This window comes from Cucumis sativus, chromosome 2, assembly GCF_000004075.3.
Source record: "Cucumis sativus cultivar 9930 chromosome 2, Cucumber_9930_V3, whole genome shotgun sequence".
Taxonomy (NCBI): domain Eukaryota; kingdom Viridiplantae; phylum Streptophyta; class Magnoliopsida; order Cucurbitales; family Cucurbitaceae; genus Cucumis; species Cucumis sativus.
The window spans coordinates 22,579,252-22,606,325 of NC_026656.2; the positions used below are offsets into that span (position 1 = coordinate 22,579,252).

Sequence of the window (27,074 nt, forward strand, 5' to 3'; positions counted from 1 at the left end):
AAATTTAAAAGCTTCTAAAATTTTATCCAAAAATCATAATTGTTATATATTGTTATGACTAATGTTATTGTTTACATGATAATTTTTTTTTTTATTTTGACATTTTTATTGGTATCATTATAGATACTAATATTGCTTGACCCTTAAAGATAGAGTATTAACGACGATAACAATAATAGTAAATTTTACATATTTACAATTAAAGTTCATTATCATTGATCCATCAATAAAATTTTGTTATGATTATATTAAGTTTTATTATGGTTTGACAAACGTGGCCTAGGTGAAAGATCACCCAAGTCATGAAAAGAAAAGAGAGAAAAAGAAAGTAAACCTCTCACACTCATCCATTTGCACTCCCACATGTATATATAAAATTTTCCCCAAATGGACACTTTCAAACCGCAATAGAACAACTTTATTCAAAACTACATTATTTGTTACATATTATTATTCCAGCTGCCATGCTTATTTTAGTGAAATTAAAGTCTTCATTGCAAATACTTTTCAATCACTTTCATTTAACATTAAACTACAAATCAAATTCATGTATCAAATTTTGAAGGTTTTCTATTAGTTATATTTTCAACATTATTTGAAGGGCATAAGAAATGTGTCTTTAAAGTTTTAAAGTTAACATGACTCTTTTTTGTCCACATATCATCTCACATTTAGAAGGTTAGACGTTACTTGTGAAAATTTAGTTAATACGACTCTTGTTATAAGTACTTTTATTATTAGCTAGGGAATTATGTGATGCATGTGATCAATCAAAACGTATTGTGCACAAAATTATTATAGGTTAATGTCGGTGATATATTATTTAATTAGAGAAGCTTAATTTCACAAGATGCTTTACTGTTTATCTTGTTGAAAAAAATGGATTTGATTTTAAAAGTCAATATCATAGCAATATAATGTTGGAAGCTTCAAATTTGGAGTCATTAGAGTATGTTTGGTTAACAATTTAGATTTTGGTTTAGGGTTTAGGGTTATTTTTTGAAAAATCACTCATGTAATTCAATAAGCCTTCCTTGACAATACTTGAGGTTTGGTTGTAGAGAAATTACAACCTCCAAGTAAGTAATACACACATAATAGTTGAGAAATAGAAAAGATATGAACCTATGAAGCATATATTAATTAAAGGCAGTACAATCTTTTCTAATCTCACCCGCAGCCCCCGTCTTAACCCCCACTCTCCCAAGCTGAACCATAGCCTCTCCAAACGCATTATTGAACCCACTGCGATCATTCGCAAACCCACTCACGGTGGCTTGCGACAATGGATCCGTATACAGCACTTGGTCCGACGTGAAAAGCCCCTTATGGTTCACAAGATTTTGGTAATACACGTTGTCCATTTTCCTTGGGGTTACTGGGTCCATGTTCACAGCGATTCTAGGGTCCACGTCTTGTGGGCATGCGCCCATGAGCTGCTTGGCGTACTTCGGATCCAGAGAAGGGTCTACTTTGGAAGTGGCTGAGAAGTTGTAGAGACGGTTCGCGAAACGGCTGCAGTGTGAGAACCCAACCGTGTGGGCTCCTGATAATGCGATCATGTTGGTTTGGGTTAGGTTATTTTTGGCAAACATTGTGTTTAGTTGGCTTAGGTTGAAGTTTGGTCCCGGTAAGTTTCCAGCTACCAATGAGGCTTTTGAGATTAGCCCATCTCGTCGTCCTAATTCCACAGCAAAATTTTGTCCTCCCGCCTATATAATATCAGTTGAATTACACAAGAAATTAGTAGATTTTTAAAAGTCATTTGGAAATGGTTAAAATACACATTTCTTAATCACTCTCAATTACACATGAGTATAACGTTTCAATCTAAACTGAAGTTGCCAAAAATCATCCAGAGCCCAACTAAATTCGTGGCTATCCGTTGTTATTTATGTCTTTATAGCAACTTATATGCTTATTTATCAATTTAATGTTTATAAATTTTTCTAAAATACGTAAAAAAGAGGAATTAAACTTTCACAATATTAATTTTTTTAGAGTGATATCTTTTAAGCATTTTTAAGGTGTTTAACACAAAGATTTGGGATGGTATGACGCATAGGTTCGTAGGTGGAGGGATTTCAAGTAAGGATTTCTTGGTCATCGGGTGCATGCAAGTGCTAGTAGGCAAAAAAAAAACATCACTTTCATACCTTATTAATTCTTTATTTTTGTTGGTCCCTTAGACAAAAAATAAATTTGAGAGTTCACACCTAAGCTTCTTTGTCCTAAACAATCTCCTTTGAAATCACTCATATATAACACATGCCATTGGAATCAAACTATCATTCTTATGGTAGACTCTGAATAATTTAGTGTGTAAATAGTTGAGTTTAGAAAAGCTAACCAAAACCACGACATCCCTTGCAGCAATGGCCAAAATATCTGCACACGATACTTTTCCAGGACATTGAGCTTCCACAGCCTGCTTCGCCTTAATCACAGTATCAAACCCATCTCCTGCCAACGACAAGTTGTCCTCTGAGTCTTTTTCAGCATCACCACTTGCGGACGCTATCATAACCGAAGCATCACATCCCTACAACTTCACAACAACCCACAATTACCCACCCAATATGAGATTTTTAATCTACTACACATTTACTTTATTACTACCATTCTAGGGTTTAGGAACCTATTAACAAATGCAACTAAATTTTAGAATAATTTTTAATTTACTACTAATTCCTCCCGAATATCTATTTTTATTCTATTTTTTCTATTAATTTTTACTATATATTTTTTCTCGGTGATTCTTTTTATTTTTAAATACTTTGAATATTTTTTCAATATGTATTCATATACATTTAAATATAGGGATTTGCAAATGTTTCTCTCTCAGCCAAATTTATTTGATCTTAACATGTGTGAAAGAAATTATGAGAACGCCAATGAATAATATGATTGTTCGGTTCGTGAAATGAAGGTAAATATGAAGAAAATAATCGAACTGCACATCGTTTTGTCTAGTTGAAGATTATATTGTCTCGGAAAAATTATTGATCTTATTTATATTTTGTTCTTGGAAATCAATTATTTTTTCTATGATTATGTATTTACATTTCAAGATATTTGTATTTTCTAAAATTTGAATGTCCACAAAAAAAAATTAATACAAAAAAATGAAATCATGAGGTAGCTAAAAAATTAATAATTTCAAAATAATTCTAAAAAAATATAGTACATGTATTTATTTGTGAAATTAGTTCATAACATATAATATTTAATAGTGTAATTTGAGTTAAGTATAAACAAACCAAACTCGCATATAAATGTATATAAGCGGATGAAAGGAAACACGCAAAACCTGTTTAAGTTTATAAATTAACCTCATAATTGTTTGAATAAAGAAAGCAAATCCTATAAGTTACCTGAACAAAGCAGTCATGGAAGAAAAGCCTAAGAGTTGCTGGAATGGTAACGAATGTTTGGTTAATCTTTAAGCTTACGGCTTGGCGAACGATTTGTTCGACATTTGGGCAGGAGGAATTGTAGAAGTTGAAGGAGAGCTGCGCATGGACAACGCCAATGAGCATGCAAAGCAGAGCCAAAGACAACACCGCCACTCGCATTGCCATGCCTGCCATTAATATAAAATGTGAAGCTTCCCAAGTTTTTGTAGGTTTAAATAGAGACAATGGAAGAGGAGAGAGCTATAGAGACAGATAATTTAAGAAACTTAGTGGGTTAGTTCCTCCCATGTTAAATGATTGTCTCCATTACTTTTTTAATTTAGTTGACTTCATTAAGCCAGTGATTTCAATTTTTTTTTTAATAAACCATAATTGTGTGAATTTAATTGGGACGAAAAAATTCTTAAAAAAAAAGGTTTTGCTATGGGTAGTGGACCATTGATGCTATATATATATATACACAAAGAAAATGGCCCTTGATATAGTTAATTAATATATATGTATGTATATGGTCTTTCTTATACTGGATTAACACATGTGATATAAAGAGATATACCTTTTAGTTTCAAATGTCGTGGTGGTGGACCTTAAAAAGACTGATAGAACTTGGTTTGGGTTCTAAAGTCATGTAATAAAGTCCATATATAAGAATTCAAGAGGATCGATTTTCCGCTCAAGAGTCAATACATCTAAGTTAAGGTGTGACTAATACTAACTTCATGATATTGTATATATATATATTGTTATTTCACTTTAAATATAATTCTCTTGTGATTTTGCTAAATTTTTAGCTTCATCCAAATAGGGTCTCGATATATCCACTTATTGTTCTCTAATTAATGTGAGACTTTCGATTATATTTTCAATAATGACACACACATGGAAGCATATAATAAATAAACAACCATGCATATTATTATTATTCTTAACATACATATATATATATATATATATAACCTAATTATGTACATACCAAATTCAAACTAATATAATGTAACTTCAATATAATTATATTTTTTTTACATTTTTAAAATAAAAATGAGAATTTTTCTTGCATCATTGCTGTTCCATTTCATTTTCTTAATAAAGTCAATTTAAATACTTAATTATATCATCATCAATTCAATTGTCGATATAGAACTCGATATATCATTTTAATTATGTCGATAAATTCAAAAAAAAAAAAAAGAAAAATTGTCAAAGTAAAGATTAAAACGTTTTTCCCACAAAATAGAGATAGAATTATATTATCGAATGATCTAAAATTTTACTACATTTATATTTTTATTTATTATGTTATCTTCAGATATTTCTTTATTATAAAAGTGATGCGATCCTTCTTCTATCTTATTCAAAAGTTGTTTTTGCAAGGCACAATTTAAAGTTTTTTTTTAAAAAAAAGCTATTATACAGTCATTTCATTAGTGATGAGTGATGACTCAATTGATAAAGTTAATTCGATCCATTTGAGATATTGATCGCGTTCTTACTTAAATTTTAAAAAATGACTTAAATTAGGCACGTTATTTCTTTTCTTACCATTCTCGATTAATTACTGTATATTTTAGAAAAAGATAACATGTTAGATCATGTTTATCAATTCATAATATAATTTGGTACATACAATTATAATGAGATCTCATCCATCGTAGTGAATCTTAATCACAAATGTAATTTTATTATATTCAGATGGATATTTTGCAAATGCAATTGGATTATGGCTTAGTTTAGCATCATTATATCTTCTTCTTACTACCTAGGTCAATTAGTAGTAATAATAATAATAATTATGATAGATTTATTATTATATTACTAATAACGATATCAAACCATGGATTTCATGTAATTTAAAAATGCAATTGGATTGATCGTCTTTCTCTTTGCAATTAAGTTGCATTTGTTAAGTACATATTTTATCGTAGATAGACTGATATTTCATCACCATTGTATAACACAAATAAATAAATGAAACATGATAAAATGAAATCCACCTTTAATTTTAATTTTAGATTTATACGACTATGTTGTGTTTTTGTCATTTACAAAATACTTTTTCTAAATAAGAGTAATTATAATTAGTATTAATTTTAAAGATAATAATTATCAAATGTATAATAACGTTCTTAGAAAATTGTAAATATAAGAAAGTGATAAATATATTTATAAAAAATATAATCTAATAGCTTTTATCATTATTACACTTTTGACAGATTTTTGAGTATTTATAACTTTCAAAATGTAATTTTATATATATTAATATTTGAAATTAATGATTAAATTTTGAAGGGTTATGAATTTATAAAATATAAATCCAAAAATCGGGTCGGAGCTTGAGGTTGGTGGATTTTAACCGGAAACGACGGGATCGAGCTCCGATTAGGGGATTTCGTCGATTGCGGGCCTTCAAAGTTCAAATTAAATTGAAAAAGTAAGTAAGAACAGATTCTTCCATCTGCAACGGTCCATTGCACTTCCATGGAAGTTGAATCACAATCAGAGTTCCCGTGCTGGAAGCCTCTCCAACGGAGGTTCGATCCTGATTCTCCCTTTTTTGCCTCTGGAAATGTCGAGCGCGAAATCTTAGCCAAACAGGTTTTGCTCTCTCTTATGTTTACCCATATTACTCTTGCCCTTCTTCTAAATCCGTCTGTTTATTGCTAAATGGATCCAGTATTCGTGAAATCAGTTGTTGTCAAAACAAGATTATCAGTATGTTTGTTTGATTCTGAAGCTTTCTAGGTTTTCGGTTTTCTGTTTGTTCATTTCTGGAATTTTCATTCTAATCCCTAATGTTGACGCTCATGATTTTCCATTTTTATTTATTTTGTCCAATTTTGAAGGTTGCCTTGGATTTAACCGAAGATGAAAAGCTACAGCTGCATAATATGGCAGTTGATGCTCGCAGGTAAAGATTCATACGAAGTTTGAACAAGTTAGTTGTGATATTTATTGACTGTTTCTTTCTTTAGTTTCAATAATGTTTCGCTATCGAAATTGTTATCTGTATAGTGAAATCTTTTGCCCAATTGTTGGTTGCGGTGCACACTTGAAATCTCTGGATGACTTTGAAGATCATTACAATTCAAGGCATACTGCCTCTTGTTCAGTTTGCCCTAGAGTTTACCCGACATCACGCCTACTTAGTTTACATGTCTCTGAGGCGCATGACTCGTTCTTTCAAGCAAAAGTCGCGCGTGGCTATGACATGGTATGTATCTTGAACTTGTTGTCCATATATTTCTGTGCTGCAGCCGTAATAGTTCTTACTCTGCTGATCTATATGTACAGAGAATTAGTTATGCTTGGCATTGTACTTTTTTCCAAGTCGGGGCTTTGAGGCCTACTTTGAAAATTTCAATAGTTCGTATGTTTTTTTTTTTTTTTGGATAAGATTCAATAGTTCATATGTTATTATTGCTCTGTATGATTGTGATAGCAGCCATGAGCATGAAGCTTTTAAGTATGGTTGGGGGGAGGGATCAAAGCTTTAGATTTTTTAGACTAAGCTATTAGTATTCTTGTAACAGGATTTATTTTCCAAATTCTTGGTCGAGAGTAGCACTGAACTAGAATAAAAAGCATCATTGTTTTGATTGGATGACTGCATAAGGAATATGATACATCTCTTTTGTAGGTAATATTATCACATCAATTGAAATAGGCTACTGGTTAACACTAGACTGTTCTTGTTAATGGATACCAGTTACCACTTTGGTTCATTGTCTTTTTGTCTGATATTAATGTGTACCGTGTGGCTCAGTATGAATGCCTGGTGGAAGGTTGTGGTTTGAAGTTCAAAAGCTATAAAAGCAGACACCAGCATCTAGTGGACAAGCATAAATTTTCTGCTTCATTTGAATTCTTTAAGAAAGCTCATCCATCTAAAAAACAAAGACAGAAAACGTATCGTAAACAAGCCAGTCAAGGAAGGGAAGAAACCTCCAAAATGGAAGTCGAGAATGAAATTATGGATGGCCTCATTTCAGGAGTATCTAAACTAAGTACTTCGGACTCAACTCCTTCGTCAATCAGCTTTGGCCGGAGGCACACTCGAGGGTTAACATTTGTTCCTCGAGCAGTTCAGCGAGAAAAAGTGTCAGACTCATCAACAGCTGGAACAAAGAGATGAAAGTAGTGTATCTAGACCAAGTATGTCTGTCATTTCCAGCATATTTGCCTCCAGTTTTTGCTGCATAGTTTTTACGGTTGGTTCTTCTCATTTTCATCTAATATTTGATCATTGACCTCATCAATGATTGATTGATATTCATTTTGTAGTTGGGATGTAATTTCAGATGATATAGGAAATGGTAGGGGAGATATCGAGTTTCAAGATGGCAGAACTGATTCCTATTTGTCTCAGTGGAGGAATCAATGTCGGTTGAAATGGATGGATGCCACAATGTTGATAGTCAAAGTTAGCAATGTCTTTAGATGGATTAGTTAGTTTGTTACGTACTTCAAATAGACTGAATATTGATGAAAACATTGTTTGAAATGTTTGAGTCATAGAGTCTTGGGTAGTAAATCACCTCTTGGGATTAGTTGGACTCTTAATCTTAACCGTGCTTGTGGAGAATTGATGAGGATTGGGAAGGTATTTATTTAGCTTTTCTATTCAATTTAAGACATAGAATACCAAGAAACAGAACTTCACTAAGTTGGAAAAGTTTCCATTGAGGGAACCTTGATTTGAAGTTTCAATATTACCTTTTAGGTCTGTTAACATTTCATCACCATTTTTAAACAACTATTTGATTAGAAAGGTTTTTAGAATTTCTTTTGAGATTTGAGACATGCAATGACTCAAAACAAAAATTGTCACTCACAGTCACTTAATTTTTTATTTATTCTTTTACGCACTTAATTTTTTTTCATAAAAAAGAATGGGTAATAATACTTAGGTCAGGGTAAATTTGTAATAAATTTTTATTGATAGATCGATTGATACCATAGTTACAAATGTAATTAAATTATTTTTAATCACTTTTATTTGTAAATATGACTTTGACTCAATAGACCAAAAAATTGAACTAACCAACTAAATCGAAGTTGATCCGTCTAAAATCAAGAAGGTTTTAAAGAATATTTTGAAGTGTTAAACCGATCCAATAAAATTGACCCAACAAAATTGATCGATCGATCATTACTCATTGATGTCGAGGTCGATTGGACACTTTACTTAATGGATTATATTCGGTTCGGGATCGATTTTTTTCTTCAAAAAGCACACTCCGACCGACCAATGGTCATTCATTTTTTGTTACTATTACCATTTAGGTCAACGATAACATTGAATAAATTTTTGAATAACTTTTTTTAAAAAAATTACCATATGACATGATAAAAGCAATTATTTATGTCATTGGAGATGATTTCAAATCATGTTTTTACCTACAAACTTTTCTACTAAAGTTTTTGGATTATGCAGGATTTCATAAAATCTAAAAGTAAATTATACAATTGATGTTGTAATTTTGTAATTTTGAATGAACCCATCTATGAATATATTTAAAATACATTTTAAACTTTCTTTTTCTTTTTAATTACAAACATTAAAATTTAAATACATCCATTAATTTGAAATTATTTTTCAAATTTAAAATCAAGAGATTTAAAACCATTTGAATCCAAAGGGAGAATGAGGCCATCCAAGTAAGTTTTTGTGTTGGTAGTTACATATTTGATAGTGGGTTTCATATTAGCCTCGAGTTTGGCTGAGTGACTTGGTGCGGTCGAGTGAGTGCAGGCTTGTAGCGACTGGCGAGCGTGGTTCTAAAGATAAGGTTTGCATTCGCTCCTTCTCCCTCTCTTTCACTTCTTCATATCCATTTCCTTTCTCAATTTTCTCGTCTTCCCTTCAGAATTCCCCATTGCAGCCATGACTTTAAACCTACTTTCTTCATTCAAAGGTCTCTCTCTCGCCTCCTCTTCCTCCTTCTTCAAAGGCGATTTCGGCTCCATTCATACCTCTCCTAAGCTCTCCGTTTCCTTCCCTAACATATTTCCTTTAACCATTGAAAACGCCCACAAGAAAGGAGCTGGTAGCACCAAGAACGGTCGTGATTCCAAGGGCCAGAGGCTCGGCGTTAAAATCTTCGGTGATCAAGTTGCCAAACCTGGTTCCATTATTGTTCGTCAGCGTGGGACTAAGGTAATTTCTCACCTCAATTCCCTATATTACATCCACTTCTATTTTCTACCCTTTCCCCCCCATTCTTTAGGGCATTCTTCAGCATACCTCCAACTTTTTTTTTTTCTTTTGTAATTAACCCTCTCATGCCTCCATTATGAATCATTGCCATTAATAAAACTATTCTCTTTTGCCCGTGACGTAGTTAGCACATTGTTGTTGAACTACATAAGTATGTGTTGATTCAGTATTGTTTTGTATGTTGTTACTGAGTCACCTAGATCATATAGAATCAAATTTCTTTCTGGTTCCCCCATTGTTTAGGGCACTCTTGAGCATACATCTTGTTCTGAATCATTCTCGTTCTCTCTGCCCTTGACTTAGCTAACACATAGTTGGTGAATTACTTAAATCTAGGTTGATTCTGTATTGTTTTATACACTGTTAGTCGATCAACTAAATTACGTCGAGTTGAAGTTCGTACATGTTCCTCCCATTGTTTAGTGCATTCTTGAGCATACGTCGAAGCTTCTTTGAAATTGAGTCATGATTCTGTTATCTGGGTGCGTGCTATTTACGTTATTAATCTAGAGAAGTGCACCTCCCTTCTGTGTTCAGAATTATTCAAAAAGTTCTTCCTCTACCTGGTAGAGGTAGCTAACATTGTTAGTAAACTATGTAAATCTGTGTATTTTGTATTGTTTTACATTTTTTTTTTAAATTTCTCGATTCTATAACAGTTTCTGTTTCTGTACCAATCATTTCAGTTCCATGCCGGAAAAAATGTAGGGCTTGGCAAGGACCATACAATTTTCTCATTGATTGATGGACTTGTAAAGTTCGAGAAGTATGGACCTGACAAGAAGAAGGTTTTCGCTTCGAATCTGAACCTTTCAGTATGAATCACTCTTACAAAACGAAGATATTTATTTACTTCATTGCATTGTAGGTGAGTGTTTACCCAAGAGAAGTGCAGCCTGAGAATCCAAACAGCTATAGAGCAAGGAAGAGGGAATACTTCAGGTTGCAAAGAGAGCGCAAGAAAGCAAGAAAGGAAGGCATTATTGCTCAACCCCAATTACTCTTAGCTTCCACTGATGATGTTGAAACCAATCCAGTTTGCTGAGTTCACTTCAATCACTGCTTGTTTTAAAGCCCTGATGATCTTGAAGATTGAAGGTCTGCTTCTTTAGCTTCTCCTTTTCTTTTTTTTTTTGTTTATGCACATATAATTTGTCAGATTCTTCACAGGAATGTGTTTCATTATTATTCTCAATTAGCAATGTTCTACTTTTTGCCCCTACGTTTTCTTTTCTCTATCATTCATTTCACTGCTGATTATTTTTTGTTGATTTTGGTGTCAAAATGGGTATTCACCAGAACAGATAATATGGGGATGAGTTTTAATTTATTGTGGTAAATGACTAGCCAAGAAATTAGATGAGTTATGGTGGCTCTGTCCTGAAATTTGATATGAATCATTTAGCATTGCCATGAGTTTATTGTTGAAATGACACTAAAATTTGATATGAATCGTGTAGCATTGCCATGAGTTTATTGTTGAAATGACACCAAGAATTGGGGTTGTAATGCCCTGTTACCGGATAGGAAAGCATATAACATAAGAAAGTTTTAAGTTAAAATTTAATTGAACTTCTTTTTATTACATATGATTTTTAAATTTGAAGAGGTAGGTGGTATTAGAGGAAAAAGAACTTTTCTTGCTAGAGTGACATAACAAGTTATATCATTTGAGCGATATATATGTGTGTGTACCATAAGCATAAGGATGTGTTCTACATGACAATTTCCTACAAATCCTCATTCATAACTCATGAATCCTTCTAAGGTCATGGTTACCTATGTTTGACGTAATTCATCTATGAAAATGTAAAAAAAATGAAACCCAATTGATTAAGTTTGTCTTTTACTTGTGTTTCGTAGAAGTCCAACTTCTATTTTGTAATCAAATTGTTCAATTTAATTGAGGAACAATGGGTGTTTGAAAATTACAGGGTACTTGCTAGATTTACCAATATTATTTTTGTTACGAATCACTACGATTGATTCGTCCATGAGATTTTGTTGTAGTTACACCAATATTCATTTTGGTTTGGTAACATGGTGTGATTTTGTTATTGTTACACCAATATTCTTTTTGGTTTGGTAACATGGTGTAAGTTTGACGTCGTTGGTGCCTTTTAGTACTGCCTTTTAGTACCTTTTCCACCTAGGACTAATTTTGAATTTAATTTCAAGTTTCATCGACTAAAAAAAAATTAAGGATATTTAAATAACTCGAACAACTCAAACTATCCAATCTAAATTATATAATTGATTGGGTTGGGTTCATTTTAATTTGGATAATTATCGTTGGTAGCAATTTTAAGAATGACAATTAGGTATTGTTATATATGTTAATATTTTGAATTCAATTATTATCTATCTAATTATCCCTTTTTAACGATAGTAAATAAGTTTTGAACGAAATATATTGGAGATTTAAGGGGCACCGTCACTATACAAAAAATATTGTAAAATTAAAGCATTATTTAACTTATATTATAATTTAAGTTTTCAAAATTAATATTAAAATATAAAAATAAAGAATGTGAGAAAAGATAGGTGTCCTCCCTCCTAATCTCTTAATGGATCTGTCTATGAACTTAACATTCCATCTAAGCCAAATTGAAGTTTTAAGGCTGACAAAACAACTTGGGTGCAACCTCAATATTGAAGGGTTGGATTTGATTGGAGAAACTTAGTCATTTAAAAACATTGATTTCTTTAATTTAATCGTATGAATTTTTTAAACGTAAAAAAAAAAAAGATGGGAAATCTAATATAAGAAAATGAATTAAAATCTAATAAGCAAAGAAGTTGTATGTATTTATAGATAAAATATAAAAGAGAGAGCAACCCCATCTTTTTCCTTTACTTCATTGGTTGCGAGCAATGGGTAGTGAGTAAGCACCTCCTCCGAACCCCTTCCGACCTTTCTATCACACTCACCCAACCCACCCTAAACCCCATACCAACACACAACACCTCCTCGCCGGCCCATTCTGCTCACTCCTGCATCTGACGTTTCCCAGTCTTTTCCGCTAAGGCTCTCCATTCCACATTCTTTCTTTCTCTCTCTCTCTCAATCTCATCCTGTTCGCAGCACCTCTTAGCAGCCCTCGTCCATCTTCGCCACACTACTGCCGGACCTCCGTCTGATTTCAAATTTTTACTTGATATTGCTTAGGTATCAAAACAAATCACAATTTATTTTTACGTAATTTTTCTCCACTGCATTCAAACACGCTGATGATTTGGAATCCTAAAGAAATCAGGGGTTAGCCAAAAGCTTTGTTTGATATTGCTGAACCGCTGACAAATTCAATTTCTTTTTTCAGAGGCGTCTCTAAGGAACATGGAAAAAGCTACAATTGATTCCGCCTCTGATGTCGAGGAAGAATATGTATTGCTTGACCTTGGTGATGTATCGCTGCTTGACATTCCACCCAATGCTCCCTACGTTCTATCTGTATGTTTCTGACCTACTCTAATTATCAAGTAATTAAATTTTATCTTCCAGCTAATTCTTGATCTTTAATTACTTGCTTTCAAGTTACCGTTGTTAAATTAAAATGAGTTGTTTATTAATTTCCCCTTTAAGCAGTTAAGAATAACATATTTGAGTATTTAAGAATCAGACTTTAACAAGCATCAGGGGTTGTTTAAATTTTATTAATTGAAGTGACAAATGCATCTACTATAACTTTGAAAATAAACTTTGCACTATTACGTGCTTATATGTAATCTTTGGATCAAACTTACCTATTATATAAATGATGTCAAATATATGTTGAGTGTAAATTTTGACGTAACACTTATGATTGTAAACCATCACGTACTCCTTATGATCTTAGTGTAAAGTTGATCCACACTGGTGATACTGTTAACCAATCTCCGTATGCAAGCATTATTGGCAGTCTCAGACATGCTCCTAACTGCATAGTGTGGGATTACTATGTAGGTTTACAAGCAGACCTAGTGTAGAGCATTGGAATGTCATAGAAAGTATCATGAGATACTTGAAGAAAACCTAGGACATAGGATTGTATTAGCATGACATTCTGAACTGTATGGAAAAGATTGATGTCAGTTCTTAATGAGGTGTTTAACTTGTTATTTTGATGCCCAAACGTTCACACATAAATTCATGAATTCTATGGTGTTTAACTTGTTGTTTCGATGTTTTTAAATGGAGCATTTCACAATATGTTCACATACACGATATAGATTTAATTTTTTAATAAAAAAATAATGTCTCCCCAATATGTCAGTGTGTCGTGCCCTACTTTTTCGATAATTGGCGTGTTTGCCGTGTCGGTGTCCATGCTTCCTAGCATATGGGCATTCATAACTTGGTTTGATTTGAGAGAAGAGCAAATTACATTACTCGTGATGACATCTATTCAAAATAAGGTTATACTTTTAACCCCATATGCCTATATAAAGAGAAGTAGTTAACTAGTAAGTTACCTTGGTGCAAACTTTTTCCAACCAGGAGTACCCCCTCTACCAGGTTTTCGCGCTAGACCGATACACAACTTGCGTATTCCTAGAGTATCGTGTGAGAGTTTGGTTGGTTTGTGACTATTACGTGCAATAAGCTTTAAGGAAAATGAATATATTGTGTAATTTGGCAAGCATTCTGTTAATTTGTACGCTTTATGTGAATTTTGATTCATTTGTTTTCCAGGGTTTGGACACCATGAATCCAGTGTTGACTATCTGTGATAAATTTAAGATGGTAAGTTGTTAATGAGATACAAGCTTTCACCTAGTGTACTACTGCAGAACCATAAAGTGTAGTCTCTTGGCATTATTGTGTTTGCTATTGCTGTTAAGAGTACCTAATTTTTTTACCATTTAAGGATAAGCTTCAGATGTATAGAAATTTATGCTAACACACAATTTAAATGATATTGATCGTATTCTCTTATCTTTTGGTTTGATTCAAGGTTGTTGTAGTCTATATTTTGTGATTAACGGGCATTTCTATCAAACTTTCGTATAAAAATACTTGTTTTAAATCTCTTTTGTAGATTGGAGAATATGAAGAAACCATAGGCACATGCCTTACCTTTGCGGAAGGTGAGCAAATTTAAAGAAAACGTAGCCATTTGATTTTAAAGCAAGTTTTCAAATTGTTCTTTAATATTTTGCATAGATATATATAGGAAAACCAATGTCTTACTCTGTTGTCTAATGTAGAGGAAGTCCCTGTGGTTGAAGAAGAAGCTCAGCCATCTGAAACACTTCGTTGCTCGAGAGAAGAAGTTGAACCAAAACAAGCTACCAAAAAGGAGTTGAAGCTCGTTGCCTGTGTACATAAGATCCTTAAATTCAAGTTACTTGATTCTGATGTTCCAAGCTCAATATCTTAGTGCACTAAAGAGACAGATTAATGTTAGTTCATATTTGTATATATTGAGGTGTCAGTTTTATGTATAGTTAGATGCAATGTGACAGATAACCTAAGTAAAGAACAAGTAGAGGGAAAGGTGTATCCTCGTTGGTCAACTCATCACTATCCTCTATAGAATAGAACGGAGTGTTATCGTGGAAGCTAAGAGTATTTTCTTACCAAATATTTAAAATATTCTCCTTCTCCTTTTACTATCCCCTTATATAATTGTACAAGTTTATTACTCTGCATTTGTTTTGTCCTACAATTCCTTTATAACAAATCAAGTTTTAAAAATTATAAAGTATTTTAAAAGGGTTTTTAAATATAGAAAAGTAGGTTCACATTATTTATAAGTTATAGCAAACTCTTTTTACATTTTTTATAGTTTACATAGACGTTGATAGATGTTTGTCAGTGATATGACTCTATCATTGATAGAGGTTTAGTTTGTTTCATGGGTTTTCACTTGATATTAAAAATCTCTAACTCAAAATGTGCCATCAAGAATTTAGCTTAACGGACGTGTATGAAAAATCAAGAGTTTCTAGGTAATTTGTACTGAAAAACCCTAAAATATTGTTATTTTGAAAACCCTTAGAATATTATTATTTTGTAAACTTTAAAGCACATGAACTTTTTAATATCTTATACAAAGTTTGATAGAAAAAAAGCTCAAAATATAGTTAATTAATATTAATATCAATTATTTATTACTAATAATCTATGGCAATTTTAGGATTAATTATTTTAGGAATAAAAATTAAGCCTACAACAATATTTTCAAAAAATCTTAAATATAGGAATGAAAAGTTAGATTTCACAAATAGGGTTCTAAAGAGTATGAAAATGATGATTAAATTCAAGTAGTTAAATTAGTTGAAACAAAGTTTTTGTTATCAAACAATTTGAAGTTTGTTTGATTCAGCATGAAGAAAAATAAGAAAATGAAAGAATGTGCATTGGCAGTTGGCAGTTGGCAGTTGGCGCCATCGTTAATATCTCCCAAAGCCCACAGATTTTTGACAAAGCGACAACTCAGAAGGAAAGCAGCCACGTCAGTTTTCCACGTAGCCTTTCACCATTTTGTCATCTCTCACTCTTGGCTGCGAGCTGTGACCATTTTAAGAATCAAACACATTGTTCCCTCTCCCTCAGCTGTGGCAACAAACCAAATATGCCTGGGTTAACTGCACCCTCAGATTACTCACAAGAACCGCTTCGTCACCCATCCCTCATTATCAATGCCAAGGCAACCTTCTTTTCCCTTTCCTTTATTCCAGTTTTTTACTTGTTTAGAATGGCATGCTTGTGTGAGCACTCCACCATCATGTGAATGATGTACATGATTGCAAAGATGTTTCGCTCATCATGAAACAGTCAATAGTCTTTTAATGCAACTTTTGTTTATAATCACTGGTTGGTCTACTGTTATTTAAACACTATGTTCGAGATCATGGTAGTTAAAGTTTTCTTTAGGATTAAGTCATTCTTCATTAACGTTTCAAAAAATGGATTTTCCATACAAAAACTTACTAACTCTTTTGATGATGTTAAAGTGGCATTTTAAAGTATAGAATTGAACCTGAAAGGAATTTTGAATGATTAAAGATCTGTTCAAAAGTGATTTTAATAATTTCAAAGTAAGTTTGTCTCAAACATGGCTCTATGGATATTTATGTTGGTGTTCTTCCCATGACATCTCTCCCTCAGGAGCCCTTCAATGCAGAGCCACCACGTTCAGCCCTGATCTCCTCTTATATAACTCCTGTACATTTCTTTTACAAGAGAAATCATGGCCCTATTCCTTTGGTGGATGATATTGAAAGGTTTTCTTCTTCCTCCTTTTTCTTCTTCTTTATCTTTTCGTTTCCAGTTTCGATTCCAATTACTATAAAGTACAAACCTTTTCTTTTACATTGTAGATATTGTGTTTCTATAAATGGCCTTATAGAAAACCCAAAAGAGCTGTTCATGAACGATATCAGGTGAGCTGTGTGGTGTGTTTTGGATTTAAAAGAGCATACTCAAACTTTTTATAGTTAACTTTTAACAGACTTCAGAAAGCACCTGAGATTGTTTTGATGTAACAGGATGCTTCCAAAGTACAATGTCACTGCCACTTTACAGGTATTCTCATTAATATGCATTAGTCTTTGGAGCACTTGACCCGAAATCTACGTAGTTTAGGAGTAGCTACTATTAGATAATATAGAATTTAATCTCAAAACCATTTGGTAGTGAGAAGAGTAGCACATCTATCTTATAAAAAGTATGAGGTCCATTGACTTTTGTAATAAGGGATCCCCGAAAATACCATTTGCCGGATCCCCCAAAATGACATTTGAGATGGTGCTTCTTCTGGGTTTATTATTCCTAGAATGAATACCTGCTTGGACTTTGTAGGCTCTGTTATCATATTAGATAACAAGTAGGCAATGAGAAGAGTGGCAAACAATGTGTTTTCAATATAGGATTCTCAACATTTGGATGATTGCTTATGTCATTTGATACCATTTGGCTTGCATGGACTTAGTGTGCAGGTAACCGAAGGACAGCGATGAGCAAAGTCAGAAAAGTGAAGGGAGTTGGCTGGGATATTTCTACTCTAGGAAATGGTATGTGGCGTGAACAGCTAATGTTTTAGATCTCTCAACTTATAAAGTTAGATCTTTTTTAACCTTACAGCTGTCTGGGGTGGTGCCAAACTGGCTGATGTTCTTGAACTTGTTGGAGTATCTAAGTTCAGCTATTGCACACAAAAAGGTGGAAAACATGTTGAGTTTGTGAGCGTCGATAAGTGTGAGGTACAACATTGGCCAATTAGATATGAGAAAAAGAGGACATGAGACATGTCACTAATGATAATATGAATTATGTTAATGAAAGTTAAGTTCCCTTTTGTTCTAAGGAATTATGTGTAAATAGAAAGGAATGATATTAGTTGCTGTGATTATAAAGTACAGGAAGAAAAGGGAGGCCCATACAAGGCATCAATTCCACTTATCCAAGCTTCAAATCCTGAAGCAGATGTTCTACTTGCTTATGAAATGAATGGAGAAGTAAGTCATGGTTTTTTATAACACAGTTCAAAGTACATATCTACATATTGAAGTACTTATAACACTAAACTCCTAGTCTCTACTACTTAACAGACTATATACTGATTGTTTGATTACACAACAATGAACGAACTCGATTTTATTGAATGGACCTGCCTTCTTTAATTTTCTTCTTCACTTGTAGATGAAAACGAACGACCTTATTCAAACTTGATTTGTAGTTTGCTCAACTGTGTCCTTGAGTTTATTGATAGATGAAAAGGCAGAAAATTGTTCAGGGTTAGAAACTCCCAAAAAGAGAGAAAATGTCCTTGTTTGTAATTGTATCTTTTGTTAACGCTTTCAAGTTTCTTTCATGCATATATTCCTTCTGATGTTGAGTGAGGATTGGCCCCTAACTTCAAATGGATGGAGTGAACTTAGCTCACTCCATGTTTGTGGCTCTAATCATAATATTTAGTGTTTCCAACTATTATAACCTACAATTAACTATACTATTACTATTTCAAATCCCTTCTTGCTATCGTGTTTATTATTTTCCATCCGTAATAAATAGTTTTCACCCCAAACGAACAATTATAACCGACAAACCATTATAATTCACTAACTATAATAACCAACTTGACGTCTCAAACACCCCTTCGTTGTTATAATAATGCTAGTAGAAGCGATAGGAGAACTTCCCAATATTATGCCATTACGTTGATTATCGTGGTACTATACTATAATTTATATTCTTTACTTTCTCTGGGAAAAAAAAGCCTCTTAACAGGGATCACGGGTACCCGCTGCGTGTAATTGTCCCCGGTGTTATTGGTGCTCGATCTGTTAAATGGCTTGATTCTATTAGCATAAATGCAGAGGAAAGCCAGGTAGGAATTGAAGTATAAAATTCAAATTATTCTTTTCTCTCGAGAATTAGCCATTCTTTACAATGGAGTTCCATGGTATTGGCTTGTAGGGCTTCTTTATGCAGAAAGACTACAAAATGTTTCCTCCTTCTGTAGATTGGAGCAATATTGATTGGTCAGCAAGGAGGCCTCAAATGGATTTCCCTGTTCAGGTTTTTACTAAAGGCTACTGCCTTTTGCTTTATTATGTTTATTACTTCCATTGAAGAAAATTAGAAGACAGTTCTTCTTCATCTACTTTGAATGTACACTTTTCACTTGACGAATGATGTTGAACTTGCTGAATTTCAGTGTGCCATATGTTCCTTGGAGGATGTAGATCGTATAAAGCCTGGAAAGGTTAGTTCTTTTATGTAAGTTCAATGTTTGAAGAAATATACAAAATGATCCATGCAAAGGATTTGCTTATCATACAGTTGTAAGAGTCTCCAATCTTCTGGCTTTGTTCATCCAGATTAATTGTAAGTTTGGGACATGTAATTTAGCAAAACCTAGAGAATGTTGTTCTTGTTATAGGAATAATATCACATAAAATTAAAATTAAAGAACCTTGTATATATGAGAGAATTTGAGCTTAACAAATTCACCTTTGTTTTCTTAAGAAAATTTTGCTCACTCTAGTGCCGAGCTTCAACAATAATTGTCTCTCGTAGAATAAATTATTATCTTTCTTATGGAAGCAACACCTTATGCACAAAATCTAAACAAACAGAACTTCAACGATTTTTTGAAAGGGAAAAAGTCTCCTAGGAGAAAAGTGCTTAAGAAAAATGTGAAAACCCAATTTGAAGAAGAGACATATTTATAGATCTATTGGTGGCTATTCGAATAGTCATATCCTTTCATCAAGTTGCTTAATTTTGAAGACACGTACATTCATGAAACAATACTACTCATGGAATTGAGAGGATACAACCCTACTCATATTGTCACAACCATTTGTTCCAACAGTTCTACGTGCATATTTAGAATCTAGATTTCATCTCTGACCTAATTTCTTTCCTAGACTATAATGGTGATAGTGTCAATAGTTTTTCCGAATTCTAGCCTCTAGTCTCTTGGCAGAGAGCATGTATCTTAATGATCTTCAAATGTATGTCAGGTTACCGTTAGTGGTTATGCCGTGGCAGGAGGTGGGCGGGGAATAGAGAGAGTAGACATATCAATTGATGGTGGCAAAAACTGGATTGAAGCCACCAGATATCAGAAGATTGGCGTTGCATATGTTGCTGATAGTCTGAGCAGTTACAAGTGGGCATGGGTGTTTTTCGAGATCACAGTTGACATCCAACGAAACACGGAAATTGTAGCTAAAGCTGTAAGTATCATTTGAATGAAAAAATGGTGAATGTGTAGGGTGTATATAAGTTAGTTTATGAGTATGAAAAGCTTTAAATTGAATTTGAAAAATGTAGGTTGATTCAGCAGCGAATGTGCAACCAGAAAAAGTGGAAGAGATATGGAATGTAAGGGGTATACTCAACAACTCATGGCATAGAGTTCAAGTTGGAGTTGGTCGTTCCAAAATATAGAACAAAGAAGAAAGAGGTATCTCATGTGTAGCATGAACTCTTCTTTGTACTTAATTTCACTGTGCTAAGGTTTAGATTTTCCATTGGAAATGAGAATAAGAATATGAAACCTGCTTACACTGTTGAATAATAATGTAGCTCTTTAAAGAGTGCTTTTAAATCTTTTAAGAATTTTTAATCACATTTTTCTTTTACTTTCATCTCAAAAAGCCTTTGAATTTTTCAATATGGAATTTTCTTGACTCTGCCGTTCTTAGATTGGATCTTGCCTGTTTTATTTCCTATTTAGACGACATGAGATCGATCTTGGGGCCATGGATAAAAGTAGAGCTTTCATGAATAAAATATAAGAAATTGGTTCAATTTTTAAAAAAAATTATAAGAAAAAAAGAACTAAACCGATGGAACCCAGATATATTGAGATAGAAAAGATAACAATAATACAAGAAAAAGAAAAACCAAGTGTTCGAGGTACTTTGACCCTTACAATCTTGAAACTCTAAATTCTCTAGCTAATTATTAATATACCCCTAACGTTACTCTAATACCAATACTATCATAAACATTCTCCATAACCATCAACTGCAAGGTTGATAGGAAGAGTGGATACAAAGGAGATTACACAAACTACAACAAGATATGCAGAAACTTAAAACAAGGCTTAAAGTACTTTTGGAAGAAATACTCCTAAACCATTTGAACTCGGGATTGATTATTTGCCTAAGGTTCTGTACATACCTGAAAATTCCAAATAAAGAAGATAAATGATGTAAGGTGGTCTGTTTCAGATCTCAAAATGGAAGACAGTGAGTAATTCTTAAATATCATTTATAATTTAGTCCAACCTTGGCCTGCCAGCATACCTTCTATGTCAAGTAAAAAGATTCAAAGTGATAAGCTCCCAAATTGCTTGTTCCATTCGTCATATGTGCCAAGTTCGCTCAAAGAAACAGAGGGCCTCACCTCTTGCATTGCGCTCTCAAAGTCCTACAAAAATAAGCCAGAAAGAAATAAAGGATAATAACCCTGAGAAAAGGAACATATCTATATTCAACTATTAAAATCCTACTTTAAGGGTTACAGGCCGCATATCCTCCTTTTTAAGCAACGTGATATCTGTGCCTTGTTTCAGAGCCTCCCTTAATGGGCCCATTGAAGCGTCCTTCACAAGGTTTTTCATGTCTGAACCCGAATAACCTAAAATTGCACATTTTCCAGAAAGAATTCATAGAGAAAGTCAAAGACCGGTAATGTGCATTCAGTCCTAGACTTCTAGATAACTAGTAAAGGTGAGAATTTAGTCCTAAACTATGTAATGTAGCTAGTACCTTCAGTCAAAGTGCATATCGTATCAATTTCGTCTTTAGAAAGATTGAATAGTCCATCCTTCTCCAAGAGATTACGCACAATCCATGCTCTTGCTTCTATATTGTCAATAAAACAAGTTAGCAAAGAGATAAGAGCGTCAGCTGCATTTAGTTACTACAGATAAAACCATGACTTGTACCTGAAGAAGGGAGAGGAATGTAAAGTCGCTTGGTAAGCCGTCTCCTTGCAGCTTCATCAAGTTCTTGTGGTCGATTAGTTGCTCCTGTATAGGTTGAATATCTTTAGGATGTTCGCATTTGCTTTTAAAATTGTGTGATAAAAACCTTGAAGAGTTTGAAGATGAACGTTATTAATACTAGAAGTTTAATCTTAAGAGAGAGCGTGCCCACTTTCAGCTTTGTGCATAAGAAAAATATGACTGTCAGAAAGAAATTGATTCAAAACATCTTTTTTGAGATAGTATCGAAAATTGAACAAGTCGTGACCTTTATTTTCAAATTAAAAAATTTTGAATGTCAGGTCACATTACATTCAATCATTTGCATGAACTTACTATTGTACAGCGTTTCCAGAATTTCCAAGAAAAAACACAATAAAACTAGAAGGTGTAGAGCAATTTTCGTGTTGCAATTTGCAAACCATTGCTGATTCAGTCAGGAGGGAGAAAAACAGAGAGAGAGAGACAAATTCACCAGTCAAATGGATACATGGGAACCTCGAGCAATATTTTAAAAATGGGAAAACATTACCTATGAGAAGAATCTGCTCGCTGCCATTGTCAAAGCCCTCCATTTCAATAAGGAACTGTGTTTTGAGTCGTCTACTTGATTCATGTTCACCTTCTGACTTTCGCTGCAAATGGAAGAAAATTTCGAAGTGATACAAAAAGATAAATATATGAAATAATCTTAAACCAACATGAGTGGTCTTTGTTTAACAAACTTGCTTAATGAACAGAACTGTTAAACGAACTGAAAACTAATTCAAGCATGAGGAGACAAGAAGTCTACCTGAGACAAAAGCGAATCAATTTCATCAACAAAGATGACAGCTGGCTGACGACAACTGGCAACCCCAAAGAGGGCCCTCACTAGCTTTTCGCCCTCACCAATCTAAATTTACCACTTGAAAAGTTACTACTTGACACATGTTAAACATATTTTCAAACGAACTAAGAGGCTGGTTGGAAGTTGTTTTGAAAAGCTCACTTACTTTTCAAACAAAAACAAAGTAAAAAGTTTCTTGTTTTTCTTAAAGTTTGTTTTACTTGTAATTTGGTCTCAATAATAGTCCCTAAATAGTTGATTTTCTTCGTTTTGGTGAATTATTTTCAAAAAGTTCTATTTTCTTGTAGTTTGGTCTCAACAATAGTTCATAAATAGTAGTTTAAAATGCACAGTAACCTCAATCTTTGCGACAATGTAAAATAGTTTTTGGAAAAAAACATAAAAATAGTGTTCAGACCAATTCACAAACAACCTATAAAATATTGGAAAAGTATCATAAGATTTTTTTTTAGAACTATGATAAGTGATAAAACAATCAAGCAGTGAAGTAAAAATATTCTATATTCCAAAAACAAGTAGTTTAAAATGGCAAAGAGAAGGTTTCGATTAAAATTTAATGATTGTGTCAACAAGGTAACTAAAAACCATCTTTGAAACATCAAGATCAATCGATATTTTCCCGAAAGCCCAAGCCAAGGATATTCATGACTATTACGTAAATAGTTCCAATCACATCAGCACTTACCCACTTGCTAGTTAATGAGCTGGCAGATATATAAAAGAAAGTTGCTTTTGCCTCTCCAGCGATTGCTTTTCCGATCATTGTTTTACCTGTTCCCTGTAAGAAAATTATAGCTTATACCACAAAACTTCCTGTTTAAAATATTCATGGAGCTTTAAACTCACCGGCGGACCAAAAAGAAGGAGACCTCTTCCAGGAGAACGACAACCTTTGAAAATGTCAGGACGTAATAAAGGCCATATAACCATTTCAGTTACACACTTTTTTGCATGTTCAAGGCCAGCTACAAATATCCATGCAAGGAATTTAAATCAGCACAATTTTGTAACCAACGAAACCATATTGAACAATGAAACGAAATGTCTTGTTATACCGATATCATCCCACCGAACATTAGGATCCCTGTCCATAATCTCGTTGCTAACATGTTCAATAAGTCTAGGCTCCAAGTTCCTTAATTTTTCAGGAAGCTCACCATCAGGTCCGCACAACATGTCCAAACTAGAATACAACATGAAATGTATCAGAATCTAAATAGTCGCAAGAAGCAGATTATATTGTTGACACATCTAAAGGATTTCAAGCAAGACTTCTGTAAACCGTTGGAAAGTTTAGTAACAGAAACTATAGTAACTATCTTATATCATGTAGAAGAGTTAACAATTCCAGAACGTCAGGCCAACTACTAAAATCTTTATATAGAAAACAAAAAATTAGTCGAAGCATCACACACGACAAATGACAAGCCTTTGAGCATTGTAGATGTACACAGAAGAGTTGCAGAGCCAGTAGCTACAGGGAAATAGAGCATTCAAACAGGAAGAGGAACCTACTACCCTCTAGTTTGTCTAGATACTGAGAAAATACTCGATCACTTGGAGATGGTTTGGGGAATAACAAGATGTAAAGTGAAGTCTGGAACTTTCATCAGCAAACTTTAGATCTTGCAGTTAAAATATTTACCATCTCTTTGTTGAGTCATCCAAAGCATCTTCACCTTTTCCACCACTTCGTGAATTTACCATGTTTCCAGCAGTGCCCCCGGTAGACCTAACAGGAGGGACAAAATTACCACGCACTCCACGGCGTGAAGAACCATACGATCGCATCCCATATCCTTTATATGAAACATTATCATTGCATTGAGGGGAGACTGAAGTATTTGGTGATCCCGCAAGTCCTCGTTTTTGCTTTGCATCCATTTCCTAATAGTGAAGAACCAAACAAGTTCTTCAAAAGTTGTTGATAAAAATAAACAAATGAAACAGGCTATGGGAAGACCAGAATCCCTTGGCTTAGGCTAGGAGAACAATGCAAGAATCACTTAGCTAATATACAATTATCTTTCCATAGAGAAAATATTAGCATTAAGTTGATTTACAGTCAGGATATTGGCGGGCCCTAAATCTTCTCAAAATGAGTTCACTTCATCTGACTTTGAAATAGCTTTTATAAAACTATGCACCAGCATTAACTGTGGAAGAAAATACCAGTTTTGTTCTTGCTGTGACAAAGGCATTGCCAGAGAAGTCAGCATTAGCATCTTCAGTACCCGAAGGTGAGTTGGTATTGTCTTCCTTAGGACTAGTTATTTCCATCCGAGCACGCCTTGTCGGTGATGAAAACATGTTTCTGTGAGCTCGCCCTTCCTCCTCAGGTTTTGTGAAAGATACACCTTGAGTTTTTTTATGATCATATAATGAAGGATCCTTTTCAACAATAATACAATCGTCAAAGCGATTACTTGAGTTCAAAGAACTCCTGTACAGATTAGGACTTGTCCTGCCATGATCTTTTTTATACAGGGGGGATGTAACCTTTGCTTCTGCAGTGATTTCTGGTGCGTCGGTACTCAACTTGTTCACTCTCGCCAGCTGATCCTGAGAAGATATCATATGATGAGCACACATGACAAGACATTCTGTACTGAAATTTTCAAAGATCCTAGGAAATTAAATGAATAAACTTCTTCAATGTATGTGAGTTACCAATTCATTTATAATCCTTCCGTTAGAGTGTTGAAGTGCCTGAAAGTACTTTGACTGCGTAATCTTGCTAAAATCCACATCCTTGCTCATGCTAAATACACATCCTGGGGCAGTCCTTGCTTGTTCGAACACTTGTCTGAGAGCGTACAGATGGTGCAACAACCAAATTGGAATTAATAAAGGATAGTACTTTACAGTTAGATGCTTTCAGTCTCAAAGATCAAAATATAATAATATTTAAGGAGATATAACTAAAATGAAACTAATAAAGGATAGTGTAACGTTTAAAGTCTCCAAAGATCACTTATCAGTACATTTAATGAGACGCCTTACAGTAATTGCAAATGCTAATATCTAGCGCTAGCTACCCAATGAAATCAATGTGTAAACTACACAAGTACATTTTGCACTTGAATTGCTTATGTTTATTGTACACCATATGAAAATTCAAAACCACCATCCGTCATCCAATTAATCATGACATCAACCGTCTGCTAGTGTTTACGGTAGTTTCAACAGCTCTTTTCCAACCTTGAATCCTGCTATTTCACTCCCCATTATCTACACGACCTGAGCTAAGGACCAGAAAATTCATCTATTTTTTCCTTCACCGTGACTGAATTTTGCTTCTGATTGTCTCACCTAGCTCTACTCCAACTAAAACCACAATTTTCACAGTTAAACTGGCTACTCAGCTAAGTACCAAATCAATTACACTTCTAAGTACTAAATAATAACTATCCAATGCTAAAGCGACAGTTCGCACTCATTTCCTAGCGCTCAATAGCATTTCTGCAAGTAGAAGGTAAAAGAAGAAATAACGTATGTGCTCTTAAAATTCAAACCGATCGGATTCCGGCATGAGAGATCGACGAGCGACATGAATTTTCTCAAGAGCTTCGCGCCTAATAGGCTGAATAAAAGCTTGATCAAGGTCGGTATGAGTGTGAGAGTCGAGAAATCCAAGAAGACGGAGACCGAGAAGTTGAGCAGCAGAGTAATCGGCTTTCTCGAGGGCGAAATCGGCGCCGAAGAGAAGCGATTGAAGCCTCTTCAGATTCTGGTCCACTTGCTTTCTCCAGCATATCTCCTCCTCCGGTTGGGAACCACCGATTTGTTGTTTGGATTGAGAAGAGGAACGGAAAGACGAGTGCATTGAGGTCTGATTGGACAAGAACTCCTCTTTTCCCGCCATTTTCAGGCGTTAGCGCTATGGCTACACACTTCATTTGAGTCTCTAACCGTTGATGTTGTGGATGAAGCGCAATTAGATATGGGCTTTTCTTTTATCAAAGCCCAAACAAACTTTCGTGCACCTTTCTTTTTTTAATAATAATAAATATAGCGATTAGATTTTAAATATTCGCACGTCTAACCATATTTTAAATAGTTTATAAATATTTATCAATATAGTAAAATATGTTAAAGTCTATCAAATATATCCTGCTAAAAATATTAATCTATTATTAACAAACGATCAAAAAAGTCTAGAG

General features: G+C 33.8%; 6 protein-coding genes across 11 annotated transcripts; 4 read left to right on the plus strand and 2 right to left on the minus strand.

Moving 5' to 3' along the window:
- Nucleotides 1-992: 992 nt before the first annotated feature.
- Nucleotides 993-3,607, minus strand: LOC101213098 (peroxidase 51). Its single transcript, XM_004138746.3, has 3 exons — nt 3,375-3,607; nt 2,351-2,542; nt 993-1,712 (listed from the first exon to the last, which is right to left on the minus strand). Exons 1-3 carry the CDS (start codon nt 3,588-3,590, stop codon nt 1,140-1,142), a joined length of 981 nt encoding a protein of 326 aa, XP_004138794.3. The 5' UTR covers nt 3,591-3,607; the 3' UTR covers nt 993-1,139.
- A 2,144-nt stretch (nt 3,608-5,751) lies between these two features.
- LOC101212859 (zinc finger protein 511) lies at nt 5,752-8,149 on the plus strand. 5 transcript variants are annotated; one of them, XR_004214505.1, is made up of 5 exons: nt 5,752-6,008; nt 6,257-6,321; nt 6,426-6,624; nt 7,177-7,621; nt 7,695-8,149. XR_004214505.1 is itself a non-coding variant. In XM_004138745.3 (5 exons), exons 1-4 carry the CDS (start codon nt 5,892-5,894, stop codon nt 7,543-7,545), a joined length of 750 nt encoding a protein of 249 aa, XP_004138793.1. In that variant the 5' UTR covers nt 5,752-5,891; the 3' UTR covers nt 7,546-7,565; nt 7,695-8,149. The 5 variants fall into 5 exon arrangements, 3 of the variants coding, with proteins under 3 accessions (XP_004138793.1, XP_031736861.1, XP_031736860.1); XM_004138745.3 differs by having other exon boundaries at nt 7,177-7,565; XM_031881001.1 differs by having other exon boundaries at nt 7,177-7,565; nt 7,712-8,149.
- A 904-nt stretch (nt 8,150-9,053) lies between these two features.
- Nucleotides 9,054-10,852, plus strand: LOC101211246 (50S ribosomal protein L27, chloroplastic). 2 transcript variants are annotated; one of them, XM_004138570.3, is made up of 4 exons: nt 9,054-9,202; nt 9,281-9,570; nt 10,317-10,418; nt 10,499-10,852. In XM_004138570.3, the coding sequence occupies exons 2-4, from the start codon at nt 9,298-9,300 to the stop codon at nt 10,673-10,675; spliced, it is 552 nt and encodes a 183-aa protein (XP_004138618.1). In that variant the 5' UTR covers nt 9,054-9,202; nt 9,281-9,297; the 3' UTR covers nt 10,676-10,852. The 2 variants fall into 2 exon arrangements, with proteins under 2 accessions (XP_004138618.1, XP_011649960.1); XM_011651658.2 differs by having other exon boundaries at nt 9,140-9,570.
- A 1,621-nt stretch (nt 10,853-12,473) lies between these two features.
- LOC101210995 (general transcription factor 3C polypeptide 6) lies at nt 12,474-15,254 on the plus strand. The gene is made up of 5 exons (XM_004138569.3): nt 12,474-12,799; nt 12,951-13,081; nt 14,303-14,353; nt 14,649-14,697; nt 14,818-15,254. The coding sequence occupies exons 2-5, from the start codon at nt 12,968-12,970 to the stop codon at nt 14,988-14,990; spliced, it is 387 nt and encodes a 128-aa protein (XP_004138617.3). The 5' UTR covers nt 12,474-12,799; nt 12,951-12,967; the 3' UTR covers nt 14,991-15,254.
- A 611-nt stretch (nt 15,255-15,865) lies between these two features.
- LOC101210754 (sulfite oxidase) lies at nt 15,866-20,715 on the plus strand. Its single transcript, XM_011651659.2, has 12 exons — nt 15,866-16,262; nt 16,724-16,839; nt 16,936-16,998; nt 17,104-17,140; nt 17,547-17,628; nt 17,699-17,817; nt 17,977-18,072; nt 18,834-18,944; nt 19,034-19,135; nt 19,275-19,322; nt 20,086-20,301; nt 20,399-20,715. The coding sequence occupies exons 1-12, from the start codon at nt 15,966-15,968 to the stop codon at nt 20,513-20,515; spliced, it is 1,404 nt and encodes a 467-aa protein (XP_011649961.2). The 5' UTR covers nt 15,866-15,965; the 3' UTR covers nt 20,516-20,715.
- Nucleotides 20,716-20,904: 189 nt separating this feature from the next.
- Nucleotides 20,905-26,807, minus strand: LOC101210508 (ATPase family AAA domain-containing protein FIGL1). Its single transcript, XM_004138567.3, has 14 exons — nt 26,427-26,807; nt 25,582-25,717; nt 25,084-25,473; nt 24,557-24,798; nt 23,967-24,094; nt 23,758-23,876; nt 23,597-23,689; nt 22,855-22,956; nt 22,594-22,696; nt 22,023-22,106; nt 21,844-21,939; nt 21,585-21,712; nt 21,379-21,502; nt 20,905-21,253 (listed from the first exon to the last, which is right to left on the minus strand). Exons 1-13 carry the CDS (start codon nt 26,774-26,776, stop codon nt 21,401-21,403), a joined length of 2,073 nt encoding a protein of 690 aa, XP_004138615.2. The 5' UTR covers nt 26,777-26,807; the 3' UTR covers nt 20,905-21,253; nt 21,379-21,400.
- Nucleotides 26,808-27,074: the final 267 nt, after the last annotated feature.

Bases quoted from the DNA above. Each gene is read 5' to 3' on its own strand.
- LOC101213098 (XM_004138746.3), bottom strand. From the start codon at position 3,590: ATGGCAGGCATGGCAATGCGAGTGGCGGTGTTGTCTTTGGCTCTGCTT. The intron at 2,543-3,374 runs GTAACTTATAGG...GTGAAGTTGTAG, and splicing joins TCCATGACTGCTTTGTTCAG to GGATGTGATGCTTCGGTTAT. The intron at 1,713-2,350 runs GTTAGCTTTTCT...GATATTATATAG, and splicing joins CAAGGGATGTCGTGGTTTTG to GCGGGAGGACAAAATTTTGC.
- LOC101212859 (XM_031881000.1), top strand. From the start codon at position 5,892: ATGGAAGTTGAATCACAATCAGAGTTCCCGTGCTGGAAGCCTCTCCAA. The intron at 6,009-6,256 runs GTTTTGCTCTCT...CCAATTTTGAAG, and splicing joins GCGAAATCTTAGCCAAACAG to GTTGCCTTGGATTTAACCGA. The intron at 6,322-6,425 runs GTAAAGATTCAT...TTATCTGTATAG, and splicing joins ATGGCAGTTGATGCTCGCAG to TGAAATCTTTTGCCCAATTG.
- LOC101211246 (XM_004138570.3), top strand. From the start codon at position 9,298: ATGACTTTAAACCTACTTTCTTCATTCAAAGGTCTCTCTCTCGCCTCC. The intron at 9,571-10,316 runs GTAATTTCTCAC...CAATCATTTCAG, and splicing joins TTCGTCAGCGTGGGACTAAG to TTCCATGCCGGAAAAAATGT. The intron at 10,419-10,498 runs GTTTTCGCTTCG...ATTGCATTGTAG, and splicing joins ATGGACCTGACAAGAAGAAG to GTGAGTGTTTACCCAAGAGA.
- LOC101210995 (XM_004138569.3), top strand. From the start codon at position 12,968: ATGGAAAAAGCTACAATTGATTCCGCCTCTGATGTCGAGGAAGAATAT. The intron at 13,082-14,302 runs GTATGTTTCTGA...TTTGTTTTCCAG, and splicing joins ATGCTCCCTACGTTCTATCT to GGTTTGGACACCATGAATCC. The intron at 14,698-14,817 runs GTGAGCAAATTT...TGTCTAATGTAG, and splicing joins ATGCCTTACCTTTGCGGAAG to AGGAAGTCCCTGTGGTTGAA.
- LOC101210754 (XM_011651659.2), top strand. From the start codon at position 15,966: ATGTGCATTGGCAGTTGGCAGTTGGCAGTTGGCGCCATCGTTAATATC. The intron at 17,141-17,546 runs GTATTCTCATTA...GCATGGACTTAG, and splicing joins ATGTCACTGCCACTTTACAG to TGTGCAGGTAACCGAAGGAC. The intron at 19,323-20,085 runs GTTAGTTCTTTT...AATGTATGTCAG, and splicing joins ATCGTATAAAGCCTGGAAAG to GTTACCGTTAGTGGTTATGC.
- LOC101210508 (XM_004138567.3), bottom strand. From the start codon at position 26,776: ATGGCGGGAAAAGAGGAGTTCTTGTCCAATCAGACCTCAATGCACTCG. The intron at 25,474-25,581 runs GTAACTCACATA...ATATCTTCTCAG, and splicing joins GAAGGATTATAAATGAATTG to GATCAGCTGGCGAGAGTGAA. The intron at 22,697-22,854 runs GTAGACTTCTTG...TTCCATTTGCAG, and splicing joins TTGATTCGCTTTTGTCTCAG to CGAAAGTCAGAAGGTGAACA.